The 20,570-nt window shown below is 37.3% G+C and overlaps 1 protein-coding gene across 2 annotated transcripts in view; it reads right to left on the bottom strand.

Annotated features, from left to right (window-relative positions):
- Positions 1 to 20,570, bottom strand: part of CSMD2 (CUB and Sushi multiple domains 2) — a 1,007,626-nt gene that overhangs the window by 132,667 nt on the left and 854,389 nt on the right. For both annotated transcript variants that reach the window (XM_072610105.1, XM_072610106.1), the window contains 2 exons: positions 16,568 to 16,686; positions 15,836 to 15,905 (listed from right to left, as the gene is read on the bottom strand). In XM_072610105.1, the coding sequence (XP_072466206.1) occupies positions 15,836 to 15,905; positions 16,568 to 16,686 (189 nt within the window). The remainder of the gene's footprint in view (positions 1 to 15,835; positions 15,906 to 16,567; positions 16,687 to 20,570) is intronic.

Below are 20,570 nucleotides of genomic sequence, written 5' to 3'. Positions count from 1 at the left end.
GGACAATCTTGATAATGTTATAAGCATGTCCCTCCTTTTTTCTTCCATAGAAAATTTCTGTAACAAGGGTAGATCGACTGGAGACTTTATATACGTGTGTAGGTGTGTGTGTGTATGTATGTGTGTACACACATATATATATATACATATATATATACATATATGAAACTAATCTTGTTGTTACAATATTAAATATCTCTGAGTCACTATAATGGGATGCAAGTATGAAAGATGTCATTGCTTTTAATTTTTCTACTCTGAATTTGGGTCACCAATAGTTATATATTCACATAAAATTATATTCTTAAATTATCTTATTCTTTCTGGATGATTTGAGAATAATAGATACTCTCAAAGAGGGGATGGGACAATAAGATAAGAATATGATGCATTAAAGATGTAAAAGTTTTACATTATAATAGTTATAAACTTCACTCTGAGAAAAAAGAAAAAAGGTCAGATTGGTTTTTTTTACATATACATAATTAGCTTTTGATGTTTCTATTAAGAACACTGGCATCAGGATAAGTCTAAGGTTAGTTTCATGAGGTTTGAACTAGCTTTCATACATGAACTATTTATTGGAAAAAAACAAATTTAGGAGGAGCATTTCTCAATAATTGTCTTGGGAATGAGGCCTATTTCAGAATTTCCAAGGGAAAATATTTCCAAGTATCAGATGACTACTTGGCATAGCTAAGATACAAGGTTAGTTAAATTGATTAAATGTATTTTAATCTGTAACTTGACTTAGTTTGTTTCCTTAAGGAATATATAAGATTGTGACTGTTTCAATAAATTTGTTCACCTTTTATGCCATTGAAGGATTTTTTTTTTAATTTTCTGTAATATATGTGGCCTTATGTGTTCTTTCAATGCCTGGGAAATCTCCCTGTATTGTATAGAGAACCTGGTACAAATCTAAATCCCCTGATTTACAGCCCTGATGCTTACCCAATTTTATCCCTCTGACTATGAGTTGCTACCAATCTGGTCCCTATTACTGTTTAAAGGAATTCTACCCAGTTCTTGATATGATGAGCAGTGAAGGATGTGCCTTCACTGATTCAGGTTATTTTAAACCTTAAACTACCTATTTGCTTCTGCAATTGTGCTTCTCTTAGGATAGAAATGTTGGGCTTTAAGTCCAAAGCAGGGGAAACTAGGAAAACTTTATTGCATTGTTTGAACCCAGCCCTGTGTGGCTGAGGAACAAAACCTGTTACTTAGCAGTCAGATTTATTTAATGCTTTTAACTCAGGATCTACATTATACTGACCAGTCAGATCCAAAGATAAATGTAAGGAGGGTTTTTTTTCCTGTCATTCATCTCAAGTGATCAAATGTGCCTTATCTGGAAACTGCCTCTATGACTTTGTTTAAATCCTGCATAGCATGTAATTTACAGAAACTCTGTGGGGTGTGGGTCATAACTTTTTCAGTCCTCCCCTCTGTTGGATGACTTAATAAACTTATGTCTAAATTATTCATTTTGAGGTTTTGTTTTCAGCTAACAAGACCTAGTAGCAGTATTGCTGCATCAAAGGATATGCATAGTTGCATACTGTGCCCTTTGGGCGTAGTTTAAAATTATTCTATAAAATGGTTGGAATGTTTCACAATTTCACCAACAGTTCCACATTCCCTCCAGTATTTGTGATTTTTCATTTCTGTCACGATAGTTAATCTGATGGGAATGAGGTGGCACCTCAGTATGGTTTTCATTTGTATTTCTCTAATTACGAATTATCTGGAACATTTTTTATTTGACTATTGATAGCTTTGTCTACTTCTGAAAAGTGCTTGTTCATATCCTTTAACAATTCATCAATTGGGAAATGACTCATCAATTAACTCTTTAAAAAGGAATTTTGGAGGGTTCAAGTCATTGGAAGAGTGTTTGTTATTAGGCCAGATGAGACTCTGGGTAACCATTAAGGAGCCCCCCAGCTTTGAAAACCAAGATGTTGGTACTTCTCTCTTTGGTAACAATGTATGTGTTGTCTGTGGTCACACAGCTGGAAGCCCTGTCTGTTGGTCTTTCTGTTTGGAATTTCTGCTTGTAATTTCTGTTTGTTATCAGGTTGTTGACTTTTTCCCCTGAACTAAGTGAAAGATATATGTGTTTGATTCAAGTAAGATTGATTACTCCTAAACAACAACAACAACAAAAAGGAATTCTGGAAAACAAGAGCAATGATTACCTAATATTCCACTAATATAGAAATCTGGGTCACACTCCCCCATAAATTCATGTAGTGTGCTTGGGGACAAGTGGGCATGACAGAAATAAGGAACAAGTGGAGGAGCAAGGCTAACCAAGACTGCTTAGAACTCTAGAACTGGTGCTGTTGCAGGAAACAACTTGCTGTCCTTTCTTGGTGGCTGCTCCTCACGTGATTTCCCAGTGGGTAGGTATATATGCTGCTAAGTCAGGCTGCTGTGTGGCTGAGCTGCTCTTCTACAGATCTTGGCTGTTCTGCTGCTGCTCTGCTACCTAGCTGGACTGATCTGCAAAGTCCCTTGCATATGGCTGATCTGCTCCTCCAATGCACCAAGTTGGGTAGCTCTTCTACCCAGCTGGACCTCCCTACTTGCAGGGTACTGCTACATGCTTTCACAAAAGGAAGAAACCATTATCTGGGGATTTTCAGGTCTTCACATCTGCTCCTGAAAGGTTTCCCCCACCCAGACAGCAGTTGGCAGTCCATCATAGTACAGTCTCCTGTCAATCTTCAGGCTTTCCTTTGTTCAACCTTCCTTGTTGAGGCTGGGGTGTCTAGAAGATCTCTTTCTGTAGTGATAAATCAACACATCTCAGGATCTTCCCTTCTGTAAGTTGTTATAACCAGGACATTAGTCCACCAGACACAGAAGAATTCTTGAGTCCAGCATCCTTTGTGATTATCTCCAAGTTCTTCTGACAGCCATATGTCAATGGGTAGCTGGGACTCCTTCCCGGCTCTCTAAGTCTCGTAGGGATCTGTGCCCCTTTCACTCAGGCAAATGGACAAAGTCTTAAAGGGGGATGCCCCCAGACACACATCCAGTTGGGTTTACCCTGATCCTCATGGGTGAGTCCAAAGCAGGAATGAAGCAGTCCCAGGGGAGGCTGGGTCTACTCCATTGCCTCCCTATAACAGAGACAGAGAAGCTCCTGAAACACTGAGACACCCACAGGTTCAGCTATCTGAAGATGGGGCCCTGGGGCATTGTAGGACTGGCAGGGCAAGAACAGAAACAGCTAAGACCCAGGACAGAGGGAGACCAATGGAACTGGTGATTGCTATGAAAATTCCCAGCCACAGTGAAACAAATGAGATGTGATGCCAGTCTCTGCTAGTTTGCCGATTCCTTCCAAGTGCTTCTGAGTTTTGAACTTGAAATTCCTTCCTTAATCCTTTCCGCAGTGAGGTTAAAGGTCAGGATACTGAGCATAAAGTCTATGGATTATTTACAGCTACCTTACTTTTCAATATATCACATTCTCATAAAAAGCAAAGCAGCTAAGTCCTATAAATGAAATAAATTGGCTGCTGGGGGTTTCCCTAAGGTGGTGTGAGGACTCAGAGCTAAGTTGAAAGACTTTCCTATTTGTTAACATGTGCTAAGTCATATCTTTAAATCTATACAGAAAACGAGGCTAGTCAGGCTGCCTGATCTTGAAGAAATCAGAGAGAAAAATGGTTTCTTTGCGTAAAGTTGGGAATACCTTCTTTTGAGTAAGGTAGAAGCCCACTTACATACACTGAATTTCATCTAGCATAACCGGTGGTATGAGGGTAGTGTCAACTGGTGGCCAAAATATATACTAGAATCCCTAACTGGTTAATTTATTAGTTATATCATGCCAGAGAAAGGATAGCATTGTAGCCTTCTTCTCTAAGGTGCTGCAGTGAATAAAGTGCAGAGCATATAGGCTAGAAGACCTGTATTTAAATCTAGCTTCTAACACTACCTGTGTGATACTAGGCAAGTCACTTCACCTCTATTTGCCTCAATTTCCTCCAGTGTAAAGTGGGGATAATAATAGCACCTATGTTATATGGTTGTGGTAAGGACCAAATAAGATAATATTTGTAAAGTGCTAGCACAGTACCAGACATATAATGGACTCTCTATGAATGCTCATTCTCTTACCTCATTAACTTGATCAAGATTTTAGATTTAGTCTTCATTTCAGTATAAATGGACATTTAATTCCTATGTTTTATCTTCCTTTTAGCCCAATTCTAATGTAAGGATAACAAAAAGAAGCAGATTCTATCCTGTCTCAGACCCCCTCAAGGCCAGCCACAGACTAACAAATTAGAAAGTCTCTTTCTCCTCTCTTCTGAAACAAAACAAATTATCCCCCAAATCAGCAGCTGACAGGTTGTGAAACTAGCATAACTATATATTCTGTATACAATAAGTATTTGTGGGAAATGGCTCATATTCAGAAGTCTACATGCCCCACAGACACTCCAATTCCTTTCTCAATGCGTTGATTGATTCTTTCGCCTACCTCTGTTCAGAATAATGTATGAAATAATGTTACTGATTTTTATTCTAAATTGCAGACAGTTTTCTTGCCACAATATTTACTTGGTTAACATAATATCCTGTATCTATTAAAGTTACATAAATTAGGGGAATAAGCTAGATATTAAGAGATATAGCTTCAGTATCACAACCAAATGCATACTGATCCCACACCATACCCCCCAAATCAGATACCGATGAATGGAATACATATGTATATATAGGTATATAAATATAGATCATATTTGTGTTTAATTTTATCGATCTAGCTATCTATCTAAATGTTCTACCTTTTGGTATGAGCTACATGTGGATGGTGTATCTGTTGTTCACTGACCTAATTAAATATGGAGAAGATCATTTCTAGCAAGGATTGATCACTAATTAGGTAATGAATGGCTTTGACTACATAACACTCATGATGACACTGCAATAAGAAACTGGAGGTTGGGAAGTGATTTATAATTTATTTTGGTGAAGTAAATGAAAAGTGAATCAAAAAAAATCAATGAAATCATGAATCATTTGAAGTATCTATGCCTTTATCTAAAATAATTACATATGTAATCTTAGAATCAGAGAATCTTCTCTGTAACATCTCTGACAGGTATTCATCCAACTAGCTTTAGAATAGATAATTCAAGCAAAAACTACTTTTCAAGGCATCCCATCTTTCAACTAGAAAACATAATGATCAAAATGTTCTTCCTTATAGTGAGCCAAAATCTTCCTCTTGGGTCTTCAATCTTCTCTTTTCAAAGCTAATTCCAATTTTAATTTCTTGCTTTCTCAACGTGGGAAGTTGTGATTAACGGGCAGGATGGGAGAAAAGGGAGATAGGAGGAAGTGAGTGAGGAACTAAAAATAAAATAAAACAGAATTTAAAAAATTAATCCCAAATTTCTTCAACAGTTCTTCATATGGCATGGATACATAAATATTAAGTCTGGAAACATTATACATTGTGCTTAAATGTACTCTCTTGTTCCCAAAGTAAGTTATAAAAGATTCTTTAAACATTTCCTTGGCATGTCTAATAACCATTAATAATCAATTAAATATATTAAATGTTATGAAAATCATGTCCAAAGAGAAACATTAATGTGTAGGTTGCAGTTGGAAATGCGGATCATTCTGCAAGAACAGTGAAGATAATGTTAAATGAATGACAGTAGTTCAGGAACTCACTAGGAATCTGACTCATTTTTGCTTATCCATTTGTTTAAGGGTAATATTGGAGTAGAGTATGGAGAAGAGAGAGGCAGGTCCCTAACTATTTATACACAGATAAATTTCGTAGACTCATAGAATTTTAGAGTTGGAAGGATCTCATTCAATCTGTATCCAAAAGTAATCCCCACAATGGCATACTTGACTAATGATTATTCAGTATCTGTCTGAAGTCTTGCAGTGAGGAAGAAATTACCACCTTTTGAGGTAACCTATTACCCTTTTGGACATTTCTCTCCAATTGTTATGTTTTTCTTGACATAAAACCTAAATCTGTCTCTTTCCAACTTTGCTACTTTGGTCCTATTTTTGCCAACTGGGGCTAAACAGAACAAGTCTAAACTTCATCAAGACAACTCTTCAAAAGTTGGAAGATAGATAATCATGTCCTTTCTGAGATTTCCTCCAGTCTTTCAGCTGATCCTTATAAGGTATCCTTACCATACTGGATGTTCTCCAGCTTAGCAATGTCCTTCTTAAACTGTGGTGCCCAATTGGGTGGTAGTTGGGGTGATTGCTATAGGTTAGGACTGCTATAGTAATAAGTGATCTGAGTTATTCTCCTGGTAGCCCTTTCCCAGATTGTTATAAATCTGAAATACACAAGTATCTCCCCTAAATAAAGGAAAAAGGGGAAAGTTTCCTCAAAAGCATTTCCAGGACTCATCCCTCCTTATTCTTATAAGATGATCACTGGGAGAAGTTATTATTTTGCAGTTATATTAACAACTAATTATAAAATTAGGATTAAGTTTTCATTTCCTCTATTTCCTTATTTGGGGACCAGTCACTGTAGGTCAGACAGGCAGTCTCTGAGAACATGACTGATAGAGGAGGTTGACCTAATCCTCAGGGTACTTGCTCCTTGATCTAGGGCAGAACTCCATCCAACTAGGAGACCTTATTTCTGATTTGAAGCGTAAACAGAATCTAATGTAGATGAATTCTTGCCCTGAGGGTTAAACCTATGTCCTTGCACCCCTGCACTGAAGTTTAGGGTGACTCAGTTCATGAAGGAGAAAACTAACTAAAGTGGTGTGGGTGATGATGGATTCCTCTGTCCATGTTGCTAGAGGTGACTGAGTCAATCAAGCCCTGTTCTCAGTAGGAGGAGCTGATGACTTTTTAATTAATTGTTCATCAATCAGGGTTGATTTTCACCTGTCAGGGGCACTCTCTTTAACAAAAATATACTAAGGCTTCCAGTCTCTTCATGTCTTGGTTTTTGGTTAGCCAGACTGACTATCAATCTATTATTAGCTAGTCTAATAAACAAATTATTAAGTACCCAGAAATTTTGTTTCTCAGGTTTTTTCATTCATCACATATTATTGTTCACTTCGATAGACAAAATTGTTTTCTCCTCTCAACCCCCTAAAGCATTTAACAAAATACTTGTTCAATACCCTAATTATCTTAAAGTTAAATAATGATAGTTCTAACAGTGGGGCCTAGATTTCAGTAGCCAAGAGCTATTGCTACTAAATGTACTAACTTCTCTTTCAGATCTATTAGGGACACTTGGGAAGGCAGAATAGTGTAGTCCAAAGACTTCTAAACATGAAGTTGCAGGACCTGAGTTCAAATCAAAGTCCTGCCACTAAATTGTGTGACTTTTGGGCAAGTCATTTCACCTCTCTTATCTCACTTTCCTCATCTGCAAATGGGGCTGGACTAGATGAACTCTAATTTCCTTTACAGTTCTAGATCTTTGGTGTTACGATTCTATTTAGTAATGGTTAAAAAAGAGAAAATCAGTGAAACAGACTGAATAGGCAAGAATCAGCAACAATAATACTCAAAAGCTAAATGTTTGATAAACCTAGGGACAATCTAAGTAGGGAAAAATTCCCTATTTGATAAAAATTGTTTAGAACACTTAAAACCAGTTTGGTAAAAAAAGAAAAGGTTTAGTTAAATATCATATCTTATATATTTGTGTGTTTTAATTTATAAGTAGCTCATCCAGAAAACTCCTCATTTACCACTGGATCCTATGTCCCAAGCTGCCATCTTGTATACTCCACAGACAACATGATACATTCTAAAGGTTGTTTGCCTGCCTGAGTATCATGTATAAATTTCTTGGACGGGGTTCCCACCAAGTTTGAAGAGAATTTCAAAAAATGTTAAAGGTTTGGCTACTGTCCACCAACCACTCAGTTTCCAATGAACATGCAAATCAGAATATTAAACAGTGTTTATACTGGTATATCACATGCTTACATCATTAGTTTCTGTCAATGGCATAATTTGCCAAGTATGATATGATTAATATTGCCCTTGAAAGCTTATCCTTTCAGGCAGCCTATGGATTATTCCCATGTATGTATTGGTAGAAACATTAGGAAATTGGTAAATAACAGATATGATGATTTGGGAAGAGTACCTGTAGGGGGAATCTAGGCCTGAAGGCAACATGGGACTGACAACAATGGCTCTAAGGTGGGAGACCAGTAACCAGGTCATACATATATTTCCAAGAATCAGAATCACAGAATCTCAGAGGTGGAAGAGACCTCAGTAGAATCTACTCCAATACACAAATGTAAAAGAATTTCCTCGTATATCTCACCAGCTGTCATCCAGCTTTGACATCTTGCATTCTACCTTTGGTTAATTTGTTTCCTTATATCAATTTTCTTTGTAACATCTACTCAATTAAAATAAGTTTATTCCTTGTTCTATGTAACAAACACTTGAAAATAGCTAGCACATGTCCTCCTAGTGTTTTTTTCTTCAAGCTAAACATACCCAGTTCTTTCAACCAATTATCATGATCCTTTGTGGCAAAACAGAAAGAGTACTACATTTAGTATCAGAAGGCCTGAATCCTGTACCACTTACTACATATGTGACCCTGGGCAAATTACTTAACCTCTCTGGGACTCAATTTTTTTCATTTGTAAAATAAGGCGCTGAGATGAGATTATCTCTAAGATCCCCATAGCTCTAAATCTATAATTCTATGAGTTTATAAATTTGAGAAGTCACCATTCTGATATGGAATTGTCATTAGTAGAATTTCCTAATACATAAGTCATCACATGCTTTAGATGACATATACCTAGGCTAATTAATCATAACTTGGCATATAAATCTATTGATTTGTGAGCTATGATAATCATAGGACTGGAAGACATATTTAATCATTCACATTTCATACCTCAAATAGATATATTCCTTCCAATTCCCATTGAAACAATAGAGCATCTTTCAATGCAGTTAGAATCAAAGATAAGTCCAACACTTTGGATTACTAAAGAAAAGGGGGTACTATTTAATAGACTGAAAGATGTGTGAACCAGAGGACCACAAATGGGAATTGGTCAAAGATGTTCCTATCTCATCCCAGTTTGCAAACTTTCATCACCAGTACCTGGGGAAGCCCCAGAAAGACCAAAGGGTATCAGAAATATTCTAAGAACTATAGGTAGAAAAAACAGTTGAACTGGCAGCAGAGTTAGGTTGGTGAGTTACATAACTAAGAAAGTAGCAGTTAATTATAAATACACTACACTGGACTGCTACTATTGACATTTAGAGGTGGCAGACATCTGAGAGTCTTGAGGAAAAGAACTGTCACTGCCAAGAGATAAGGTCACAAATGTGCCAAGATCACAAATATGGAGACTTTTTATAAATTTAGTTATTTACAGAGATTCAGATTTTGACAGATTTTTTAAAATTCAGAAATGGCATAGTTACAATGTTTGGGATCTATGGGAAAATTCTGATTTAATGAATCATGTGTGTTCGTCCTTCATTGTCGAAGACCATGCCATCAGAGAAATAATGACATGACTTGCACCTGACTTTGTTTTGAGTGAGGGAGGGCTGTGCAGGTCACCAACCTCACTTCTCCTCCAGACCCATCTGAATCCAGTGACCAGATATTCATCAGGATGACTGAACATGACCCAGGATGAGGCAATTGGGGTTAAGTGACTTGCCCAAGGTCACACAGCTAGTGAGTGTCAAGTGTCTGGGGTGAGATTTGAACTCAGGTCCTCCTGACTCCTGCACTGGTGCTCTATCCACTGTACCACCTAGCTGCCCTAATGAATCATGGGAGAATGATAAAAGAAGTGTGTTAGATCTGATTATGTCACTCCCTAGATGATGCAGTACAGTGTTAGACCTGGAGTCTGGAAGGCTTAATTCAAAGCTGACCTCAGATACTTTCTAGTTGTGTGACCCTGAGAAAGTCATTTAATCACCATCTGCCTCACTTTCTTCATTTGTAAACTGAAGATGACAATTTATCTACCTACCAGGGATTTGGAGAGGATAAAATGAGATACTATGTGTAGAGCACTTTGCAAACCTTAAAATATGATATAAATACTAGGTATTATTATTAAGAAATTTTTGTTTGAGTCTATAAATACCTCCCTAAATAATTTCCATCCATCAGTCCTATTTCTACCTTTTAAGACCAAAAAGCTAGCAGAAGTCTAACCCTTCAGACACACAACCATCTGTTGGTTTAATGGAATATAAGGTCTTCCCTGTCCATTAATGTGTGACCATTTGTATCCCCTTTTGCCTTGGAACAAGAGCTGTGTTCCCAGGTCTAATGGTACACAAGTAATTCAGGCATGGATGTCTTGCTGCTTTGAACTTTGGCTCAGTTTCCAGCTGTGACACATCCTGAATCACATAGAGCCCTGAGGTAGAGCCAATTAGGCTCTGGGCCATGTGGATCCAGTTCAGCACTGAGGCACATAGATTTTCAAGCTTTTCTTTCTTTGAAAACTATATATACTAGGAGGTTGGCATTTTACTTCGGGGCTCACTTATGGGAAGAATACTTCTTTGTGATTTGGCCAGATGAGACTCTGGGTAGCCATTGTTAAGGAGCCCCCCAGCTTTTTGAACCCAGATGTTGGTGCTCCCTGGACTGGTGATGTAAATTGTTCTGTTACTTGGCTTAGACACTTGGAGCCCTGTCTACTGGATTCTTGGATACTCACTTCTCTCTATTTATATATCTTCCTCACTGTTTAATTAAAGTAAGATTACTAACCCCTTTGAAGTTGTCTTTCCTTTAGAAAAGCACATCAAGCACCTGTGTTAGCAGCCCTCCTGTGTGCTGGTGCTATGGCTCTTACACTTCCACAGCAGCTGCTGGTAGCATTAACACTACACTATACCAGCCTTTAAAGATTTGAAGGCAGTGATGATATCTTAGTTTCTTCCTATTAAACACTTTTCATACCTTCAATAATTCCTAATGTGAAGTGATTTAGTCATATTAAGGGTAAGAAGTAAATGAAAGAAAGACTGGAAGTACTTCTTGGACTGCTGGTGGGATTGTGAACTGATCCAACCATTCTGGAGTGCAGTTTGGAACTATGCCCAAAGTGCTGTAAAACTGTGCATACCCTTTGATCCAACAATACCTCTGCTATGTCTGTATCCCAAGGAGATTTTAAAAGGGTGGGGGGGCAAGGGAAAGGACCTAATTGTACAAAAATATTAATAGCAGCTCTTTTTGTGATGGCTAAGAATGGGAAATCAAGGGGATACCCATCAATTGGAGAATGGCGGAACAAGTTCTGGTATATGACTATCATTGTACTATAAGAAATGATGAGCAGGATGCTCTCAGAAAAACTTGAAAAAATGTATATGAACTGATGCAAAGTGAAGTGATCAGAACTAGAACACTGTACACAGTAACAGCAATATCGTACAACGAAGAGCTATGAATGACTTAGCTGTTTTCAGCAATACAGGAAGAGGAACAGGCTACTGTAAGACCAGTTACTTACAAGTTACCTAGGTTAAGCTAGTTTCTCCAGTAGTGTAACATCTTCTTGGATATAGAAAAGATGATCTTATGGTTAGCTAATGGAAGAGTTTTCAAAATGGAAATTCTTAAACTAAACTGGTTCCTACAAAGTTGATAAGGGCTTACAGTGAAGCTGGCAAAAAAAAAAAAAAGTAGTTTTAGGTTTCATTAAAAGAAATGTGGAAAACAAGGGGGGCTATGCCTTGACCGTTTGTGCTAGTCAGTCTAAAACTAGATTTTATATCATTAAAGTCGTGATTTTGGAGTACTTAGGGTACTAAAACTAAGAATCAACATGAATTCATCAGCCAAATTTATCATATTAACCTTATTTTTCTGACAAGGTAATTAATCATACTAGTACATCATCATATCATATGCAAGGGATTGTGCTAAGCATCATACAAAAATTATTTCTTTGATCCTCACAACAATCCTGGGGGTGGTGCTGTTATTATCCACATTTTATAGATGAGGAAACTGAGGCAGAGATTAAATGAATTTTCCAGGATCACACAGCTATTTAGTGTCCGAGGCCACATTGAAACTCCATTACAGCACCTAGCTGCCTTGATTTCCATGAAGCATGTGACAAAATTTCTAAGTTTATTTGTGGATAAGACGTAAAAATATAAGTGGATTCAGTTAGACCCCCTCAGAACTGATTGAATGATGAGACAAGGTGTTAGCTCTTTCTTATGTGGACATTATTTTTTGAAAGAGGCAGACAAAGGACATTCACATGGGAAAAACAGTTTGAAATAATTCTAAGTCTCTGAAAGAAAACAGTCCCACAGAGAAATATAAATAGAAGACTTGACTGAAAGCAGGTCAGAAGTAAGGGCAATGATCGATCATTTCAGTTCATTGTTGTCCAAATAGAAAGATTTGACTATAACTGTTTGCAGGATTTTGGAATTTAATGGTGGGAAACTTGGCATCAAAAACTGTTTTGTGACAGTGGGGTTATTTATGATAATCATTATATATAATAGGAATGTAGATTTCAGTTTTCTCCATCTGAATTAGAGTTAAGGGGGCCCTGATATAAGCATCTGAAGTCAGATAATAGAACCTGAAAGCCTAAGTTAAATGAAAAGAAAAGACAAGAAAAGCAGCATATGGAAGGGAAAAGGCACAGAATCCAGAATAAACACACGAGACTGAAGAAGAGAGACTGAACTGAGCTCTGAGAAAAGAACAGAGCCTGCACTGCCCCTTTGACTAGCTGAGGGAGGATGACAGAATTTGTGTAATTAGGGGTGGGGGTGGGGGAAAATCTGATTCTGGGACCTGATTAGAGTAAAGATGAATCATCTGAAGCAGGTGAAGAGCCGGCTGGGTTCATCATCTTTTCTCTTTAGCACCATCTACACTTGGAGAGAGGAGAAACTCCTAAGAGACATGACTACGTTGCCTTCCACTGCCCTTTTTGCCTGGAAAGGGGAAAACTCACAGCCCAAAGAGCAGACTTAAATAATTCTTTGCATAACTTAAAGGGAGCTAACTATCTGTTACTGAATGATTGTCATGCTCATATTTTACTAAAAGCATTGAATACTGTTTCCATAACTCAAGTGTAGTAAAGTGATTTTATCTAGCAGAAGAGTGGAGAGGCCCAGAGGAGGAACAGTCACACCCATTTGATGACATGTAGTGCAGACAATTCCCTAAAGAGAACAAGGACATTAAGACCTGCAAGCCAGAGTTGTGAGCTGCCCCAGGCATATGGGATTCCCTACCTATGGCATGTCTCACTGCTAGGTTTCTATAAGTTTATGCACACTCCCTGCCATCTCCAGTATGTGTATTGGTAGGCGATTATGATTCAGGTTTCTGAGAGAACAGTTATATTTTATTATTGCTGCTTTAATTTCATTTAAGCAAATGTTATATCATGATTATCTTTCTTTTTCTTCTTGTAATGAATATTTCATATCTGAGTCAATGATGTATCAGTATGACTGATTTATGTAAATGGGAAGCACACCATGATATGTGTTTCATGAGCTATAGTTGTGAGTAGTCAGAGAGTGTATGTATCCCTCTCACAGGAGAGTTATTTCTCATACTCTTAAGAGTTGAGTGGTAAACAGGTGGTTGCTCATAACTACTCCTCCCCCCAGAAAAACTCTCCATGCCTGCCAATATGAGTTCAGATTTCTGTGAGACAATCCAGAGAGAGAAAGGGAGGTTGGTTAATACTTGTACTATACATCTACTACAACTTGAGCTAAAGAGTATTTCTTAATGGTTTGAAGTCAACTTCAGAGAGACTTTTAACAGAACATCCCAATGATTTCTCCTTAGCCTTCTATAGTTCAACATTTTCATGTTGACTTTAGTGAAATTATAAATGGCATGCTTGTCAAGCTTGCAGAAGAACAAAAGATAAAGATGACAGAATCAAGAGATGAAACATAAGATGTAAGATGAAATTTAATAAGGATACAGATCAATTTCAACATTGGGCTTCAAATAGTCAGTTTTACAAGTACAGGCTGGACTCCTCTAAGAAGATCTTTAGACAATAGCTCCTGTAAAAAAAAAAAAAGGCTGGAGGAGTTAGTGAACTTGAAATTTAAGATGAATTAAAGGTGGAATGGCAGCCAAAAAGCTAATGTCAGTCTAGGCTAAAAAGAGAGGCATGATGTCCAGAATGAGGAAGGCGGTAGGTAGTTCCACTGTGTTCTGCCCTAGTCAAGTCACATTAGAAATACTGTGTTCCATTCTTTGTGCTACAAGTAAGGAAAGACTCTAACAACCTGGAATGCCTCCAAAGAGTGACCCACATTTGGGAGTGGTGTAGAATTAGGGATAATAAGGTTATATTAAAGGAACTGAGGATCAGTGAAAACAAGAGAAGGGAAATACAATACCTAATTGTGAAAGGCTAACATGGGAGAGAGACTAGATTTGATTGTTTTGTTCTCCCCAGGAAGAATAAAAAGCTACAGGTCAACACTGCAGAAGCATATCTCTACTTAAGATGAGGAAGAACTTCCTAACAAAGAGATCTCCCTAAAAAGGCCCGGCATCTACTTTGGGCAGTCCCGTGTCTCCCGCTTTGGAAGTTTTCAAGCAGAGACTGGTGAAACCCATGTTGGGAGATAAGTTGCCATTATCTTCACAGTGGTTTTTTGCTTGTGTTCATCATGGGCACAGTGTGATGATCAAGAAATCCCATGAAGTGAGGTTTCCTGTTGCCTTTGGGCATATAATGAAACCAACTCTGCCAATTCCTGTATTCATTGCTCCAAGAAATTGTGAGCTGTGTTTCCATTTAGCTGCTATTTCTTTGTATCATGTCTAATACTTTTAGTATTATGTTAACTTGTTAGTCAGATAAAGATTTAGAGATTACTCAGAGTTAATGTTTATAGAAATATAAGATTATATATCTATATATAAAGAATATAAGAATATATTCTTTTCCATTTTCTACATTCTACCACCAAGACTATGGAAATAGGAGACCATACAAGATGCAAGACTATCATCTATTTCTGTCTACATTCATGGCTCATCATGGTCAACACTTTTTAATACCTGGTGACTGGTTGCTGTCCTTCATCTTTGAAGAGGACCAAAATGACATCACCATGATAAAATGAAATTTCAGTGTGTCCAACTGTGGCTCATCAGACCAATATGAGCTCAGAATGCTCTACCACAGATAATCCATGTGAATATTTGGGATGGATATCTCAAATTTGCGCATCCATGTTTACTTTGTGCTGTCTCAATTCTGCTTTGCTCAAAGAGCACAGCACCCTTTCAGATGTGGGCATGCCATGCTGAGCAGTCCTGTGCCAGTGTCTCCCATGTTGCACAGTCAAATCCAAAGTTCTTGAGAGAGACCTTGAAAATGTCTTTGTATGGCTTCTTCTGACCTGGTGACTAATTTTCTGGTGATAAGCCTTTCCATATTTAATCAGACTGGTCCTCAGACACCTATACTTAAAGATTTTCTAGCTTATTAAAGCGGGCTACATCTGTGCTCCACTAGTATAGGAGAAGTATTTAGGATAACACATATTAGAATGATGCACTAGAGTAGGACTTTGGAGAATGACTTCTTTAATCTGGTGATTCTGAATGAATGTTACCAAGATGACTGCACTAAGTGAAGGCTAAAGGTCACAGCCAAAAACTATTGGATTAGAACAAAACAGAAGGAGCAAAGTAGTCTCAGAACTCACACTGAAGCTAACTGATATTTCATTTGATTCAATTTGCCAGTGAATAACCCATCACAAAATTTAAATATGCAAACTGTCTTACCTATACAGAGTGGAGGTGGATAATTCCATCGCCGTACAGTTCCTGGCATGCAAGAAATATGAGAGTGGCCCTAGAAGCAGAGAAACATAGACTGAAGGATTGGTTACTTAATAACTTCAGATTTAACACCAGAAGGAATCGTGAATAACACTTTATGTATCCCTTTCATTTTACAAAATAAACAGGTACTTTGTCTAAGACCACACAAGGAGCAAATAGTAAAGCTGAGTTTCTTTTTGGATCTCAATATTTTTAAGTATCACAGTCCTATAATCCAAGGTTGCAAAAGAGAATAGATAGATCTTATTTGGGGGGAGGGAGGGCAGAGAGGGAGAATGAGGGAAATAAGGGGAAGGGAGATTCAAATTCATAAGAAATAAATGAGGGAGGTAGTGATTAGTGAATAATAACCATTACAAAAGAACTCTTCTTTTTTCCCTGACAAGTACTTTTAATTAGCTCATTCCCCCAGGGTCTTTAAATGAAGATCTTGTTTACAAACAGGATTTTCAGAGCCTAGAAAGGCAATATTAAACTCAAAGGAATAAAACTGTAATAGCAGAATTTTAATCACTGGGGACAGGTGGATAATGGAGATAATTTTGGGCAGGTTTACTCAAATTATACTCAATAAACCAATCCTGCCTCTGTGGAAGGCTCACTCTATACACATCTCTCATGTAAAGTATAACAATAAGAGGTCCCTGTTCTGGCCATGTAACATAACAATACCTGGAGTGCATATCCGGGCTCACACTGAAAAGAGACCACATCATTCACTAGGTATCGCTCTCCAATCTTCATCCCGTTACTGGGCACAGTGGGTTCTGGACAGCTAGACAAGCCCACAGCTAAATAGAAAGAAAGAAAGAAGACCCCAGTAGGGCCAAGGCCCCAGGGAGAACATTAGGAATAATCATGTTGGCTCAGAGTGGGTACTTAAACAAAGGGGAATGAACCAAGCTGTGGAAGTAGGAAGGTTCTGACTCAAAGGAAAGTAGGACTGTTGAGACAGTGCAGAGGTAAGAAAATGTCTTCTATCCATGCTCTCTCCTCTCTTAGCCTCCAGACCAAAGTCAAGGTTGGTAATCTTTCAAATAACATTCAGTAATCCCCAAATAGATCACTGGAGGAGCCATGGTAGGAACTCTACCACCTGAACTAAAAGACTCCTTCCCCCTTCCCAAGAAATTTTCACCACTCCTCACTCAAACTCTCGCCTTTATTTCTCTTGCATCAATTTTCTCCATCTCTCCTTAACTCCTTAATTCTCTTTTATTTGCCAATTCCCCTAGGACATTACTCTCATGTCAGAGACTGGGAAAGGAAAAGGGTAGAGGGATGGAATAAAAGAGAAAGACAGAAAGGAGAGCAACAATAGATAACTGGCTTTGCCAATGGTTCAGGAAGACATGGGCTCCCTTCTCACTACCATTTAAAAGTCCTAGAATCTTGCTGCTATTTTTTTACAATAAAAAAATCATAACTGTACAGAGTTTTACTATTTCCTCAAATGTTCTTATTTTAATTTGCATAATAATCTTATAAAATGAGCAAAACAATAAGTATTATCTCTATCTCACAAATAAGGGAATTAAAGCTTAGAAGGTTAAGTGAATTGTCAAGCTCAGAAAGGTAATAAGTGGTAGAACCAAGTGAACTCAGGCCATCTGATTCCTAGGCTAGAGACTGTGTACCATAACAAACCATACCACATCATCTGACTTGTTAAATTGCATCACATTGCTTCATTTTTCCTGAATCTTTGCCATGAGGGAAAACCTTTTGTCATAAAACCCATTGACTCCTACCTCACATACCTTACCAACTTTTCCCTTAAATCTCCATTGGATATTTAGGAGGTGAAACCCTTATCATCTTACACCAGGATCATGTTATATCAGATTTCTAATTGCTCTCCCTACCTTTAGTCTTCCCCTCACCTGGAATACCACTTTAATATTCACGAAGCACCATTTTTAATGACTTCGGCTAAAAAAATCTTTAATGGCTTCATATTGTATTTAATCTAAAGCTGACATCCTAGAATTCAAAGACATCTATATAATCTGCCAACATTCAAACCTTCTGGCCACATCTACCATGCACCAGTCCATATTCTCTGTTCCAGTGAGGCTGGCTTCCTTATTAACACTTGAGAACTAGTCCCTCTAAAATGTAGCTCTCTGAACAAAATACAAAACTTCAGATGTAGCCAGACCAGGACAAAGTGTAGTGGGGTAGTCACCACTTTCATTCGTTACATGCTGTCTCTCAGTCCAGCCTAGAATAGTTTCCAGCCATTATATCACATCCAGTGTTGACTCACATTGAGCTTGCAGTCCACAAACCCCATATCTCTTTCATAGAAACTGTTCTCTAACCATAAGTTGAGTCTTTAATTTGTGACACCGAATTTCTCAACATGTGTCAAACTTTTGTTTACTTATATTAAAATCTTGTTTGATTTAGCTTACCCTTCTAGACCAGAGGTATCAAACATGTGACCCCCTTGGTTCAAGACCAGATTACAATGTAATTAAGAAATATTTAACAACATAAACAGAAATACAATAGAACATAGGTAATGTTAATATATTGTTTTCTAAGTCAATAAGTAGCCTACTGCTCCCCTTTTTATTTGAGTTTGACACCACTGTTCTAGCCTACAGAAATCTTTTTAAATCCTGTCACTCAGTGTTTTAGCTATCCTTTCTGTCACTATATCATCTACACATTTGAAAAGTATTCTTTTGTTTTCCTTAATACAAGTTATCAGTGTTGTACACTTGAGACCACGCTTTTCTCCAAGTTGTCACTAAGTAATTAAAGTCTACTCTTTAATCATTCTGTCATTTTCTAGCTATGCTTTAATTTTGCCCCATCTTTTTATCTTGTCCACAGGTATAATGTGAAAAACGTCAACGCTGATGAAACCTATACATACTACCTATGACAATTCTCTAAGCTATAAGTCTATTGACTGCCAAAAAAAAAGGAAATGAGATTGTTCTAGAATGACTTATTTTCCATCAAGTGATACTGGCTAGGGTTTCATCATCTTTAAAGAAATCTTCATTTGACCCTGACATTGTCTCATAGTGTCATCTTATATATTTTCTCCCTTTCACAGGCAAACTCTTATACTCTTCACCGCAATTTCCTCACTTTCCAACAACTTCTCGATCATAGTAAACTAACTTTTGACTCGTCTTTTTCCCCTCCACTTAGCTGAAACTGTCATTGTCACCAATGATCTTTTTTAAATTATTTTTTATTAAAAAACATTTATTTTCTTTTCCTCTCTCCCTAGCCCCAAATGAAAAAGAAAAAAATGTAAAAAATGTGCATATTCAAGCAAAATGAATTTCCACGGTGACCATGTCCAAAAATATGTATCTTATTGTTTTTTCTACTTTTTCAAGTTTATTTTTTCTTAAATTTCAATTTACTTTTTTAAAAAAATGTAATTGTGAAATATTTATTTTTATTTTATCTTTTGCTTTTATATTTTTGTAATTAATTTGTTTTCAATTTTCAACAATCATTTCTATAAGTTTCTAATTTTTCTCCCTTTCTTTCTCCCCTCCCCCCATGACAGCATGCCATCTTAAGTGAGTTCTACACATACATTCTTATTAAGCAGATTTTCACATTAATCATGTTGCATAGAAGAATTAAAATGAATGGGAGAAATCATGAGAAAAACCAAACCAAACGAAAACATAACAAAATAGAAAATAGTCTGTTTCATTCTGCATTCCAGCTCCATAGTTCTTTCTCTGGATGGGTATGGCATTTTGCATGAAGAGTCCTCTGGAAATGTCTTAGGTTTTTGGATTGTTATAAAGGCTGTCAGAAATAGTCCCCATACTATGTGGCTGTTACTGTGTATAATGTTCTCCTGGTTCCACTAATTTCACTCAATATTAGTTCATATAAGTCCTTCCAGGATTTTCTGAAGTCTGCCTGTAGGTCATTTCATATAGCACAATAGTATTCCATTACATTCATATACCACAACTTGTTCAACCACCCCCAACTGATGGGCAGCCCCTCGATTTCTAGTTCTTGGCCACCACAAAAAGAGCTGCTATAAATATTTTTATACATGTGGGTCCTTTACCCATTTTTATGATCTTTTTGGGAAATGGCCCTAGAAGCAGCATTGCTGTGTCAAAGGATATGCACATTTTTATAGCCCTTTGGGCACAGTTCCAAATTACTCTCCAGAATGGTTAGATCAGCTCACAGCTCCACCAACAATGAATTAGTATTCCAACTCTCCCACATCTTCTCCAACATTTATCACCATCCTTTTTTGTCATGTTAGCCAATCTGACAGGTGTGATGTGGTACCTGAGAGATGTTTTGATTTGCATCTCTAATCAATAGTGATTTAGAGCATTTTTTCATATGACTATAGACAGCTTTAATTTCTTTCTCTGAAAACTGCCTGTTCATATCCTTTTACCATTTATCAATTGGGAATGACTTGCATTCTTATAAATTTGACTAAGTCTCTATATATTTTGGAAATGGAGCCTTTATCAGACACTAGTTGGAAAAATTCTTTCCCCATTTTCTGCTTCCTGCCTAATCCTGATTGCATTGACTTTGTTTGTGAAAAATCTTTACAATTTAATGTAATCAAAATTATCTATTTTGTATTTCATTATGTTCTCTATCTCTTGTTCAGTCATAAATTTCTCCATTCTCCATATGTCTGACAAAT

The sequence above is a fragment of the Notamacropus eugenii genome, chromosome 5, assembly GCF_028372415.1.
Source record: "Notamacropus eugenii isolate mMacEug1 chromosome 5, mMacEug1.pri_v2, whole genome shotgun sequence".
NCBI lineage: Eukaryota > Metazoa > Chordata > Mammalia > Diprotodontia > Macropodidae > Notamacropus > Notamacropus eugenii.
The sequence above is the reverse complement of the archived record's forward strand: the minus strand, read 5'-3'. Positions and strand labels throughout refer to the sequence as shown.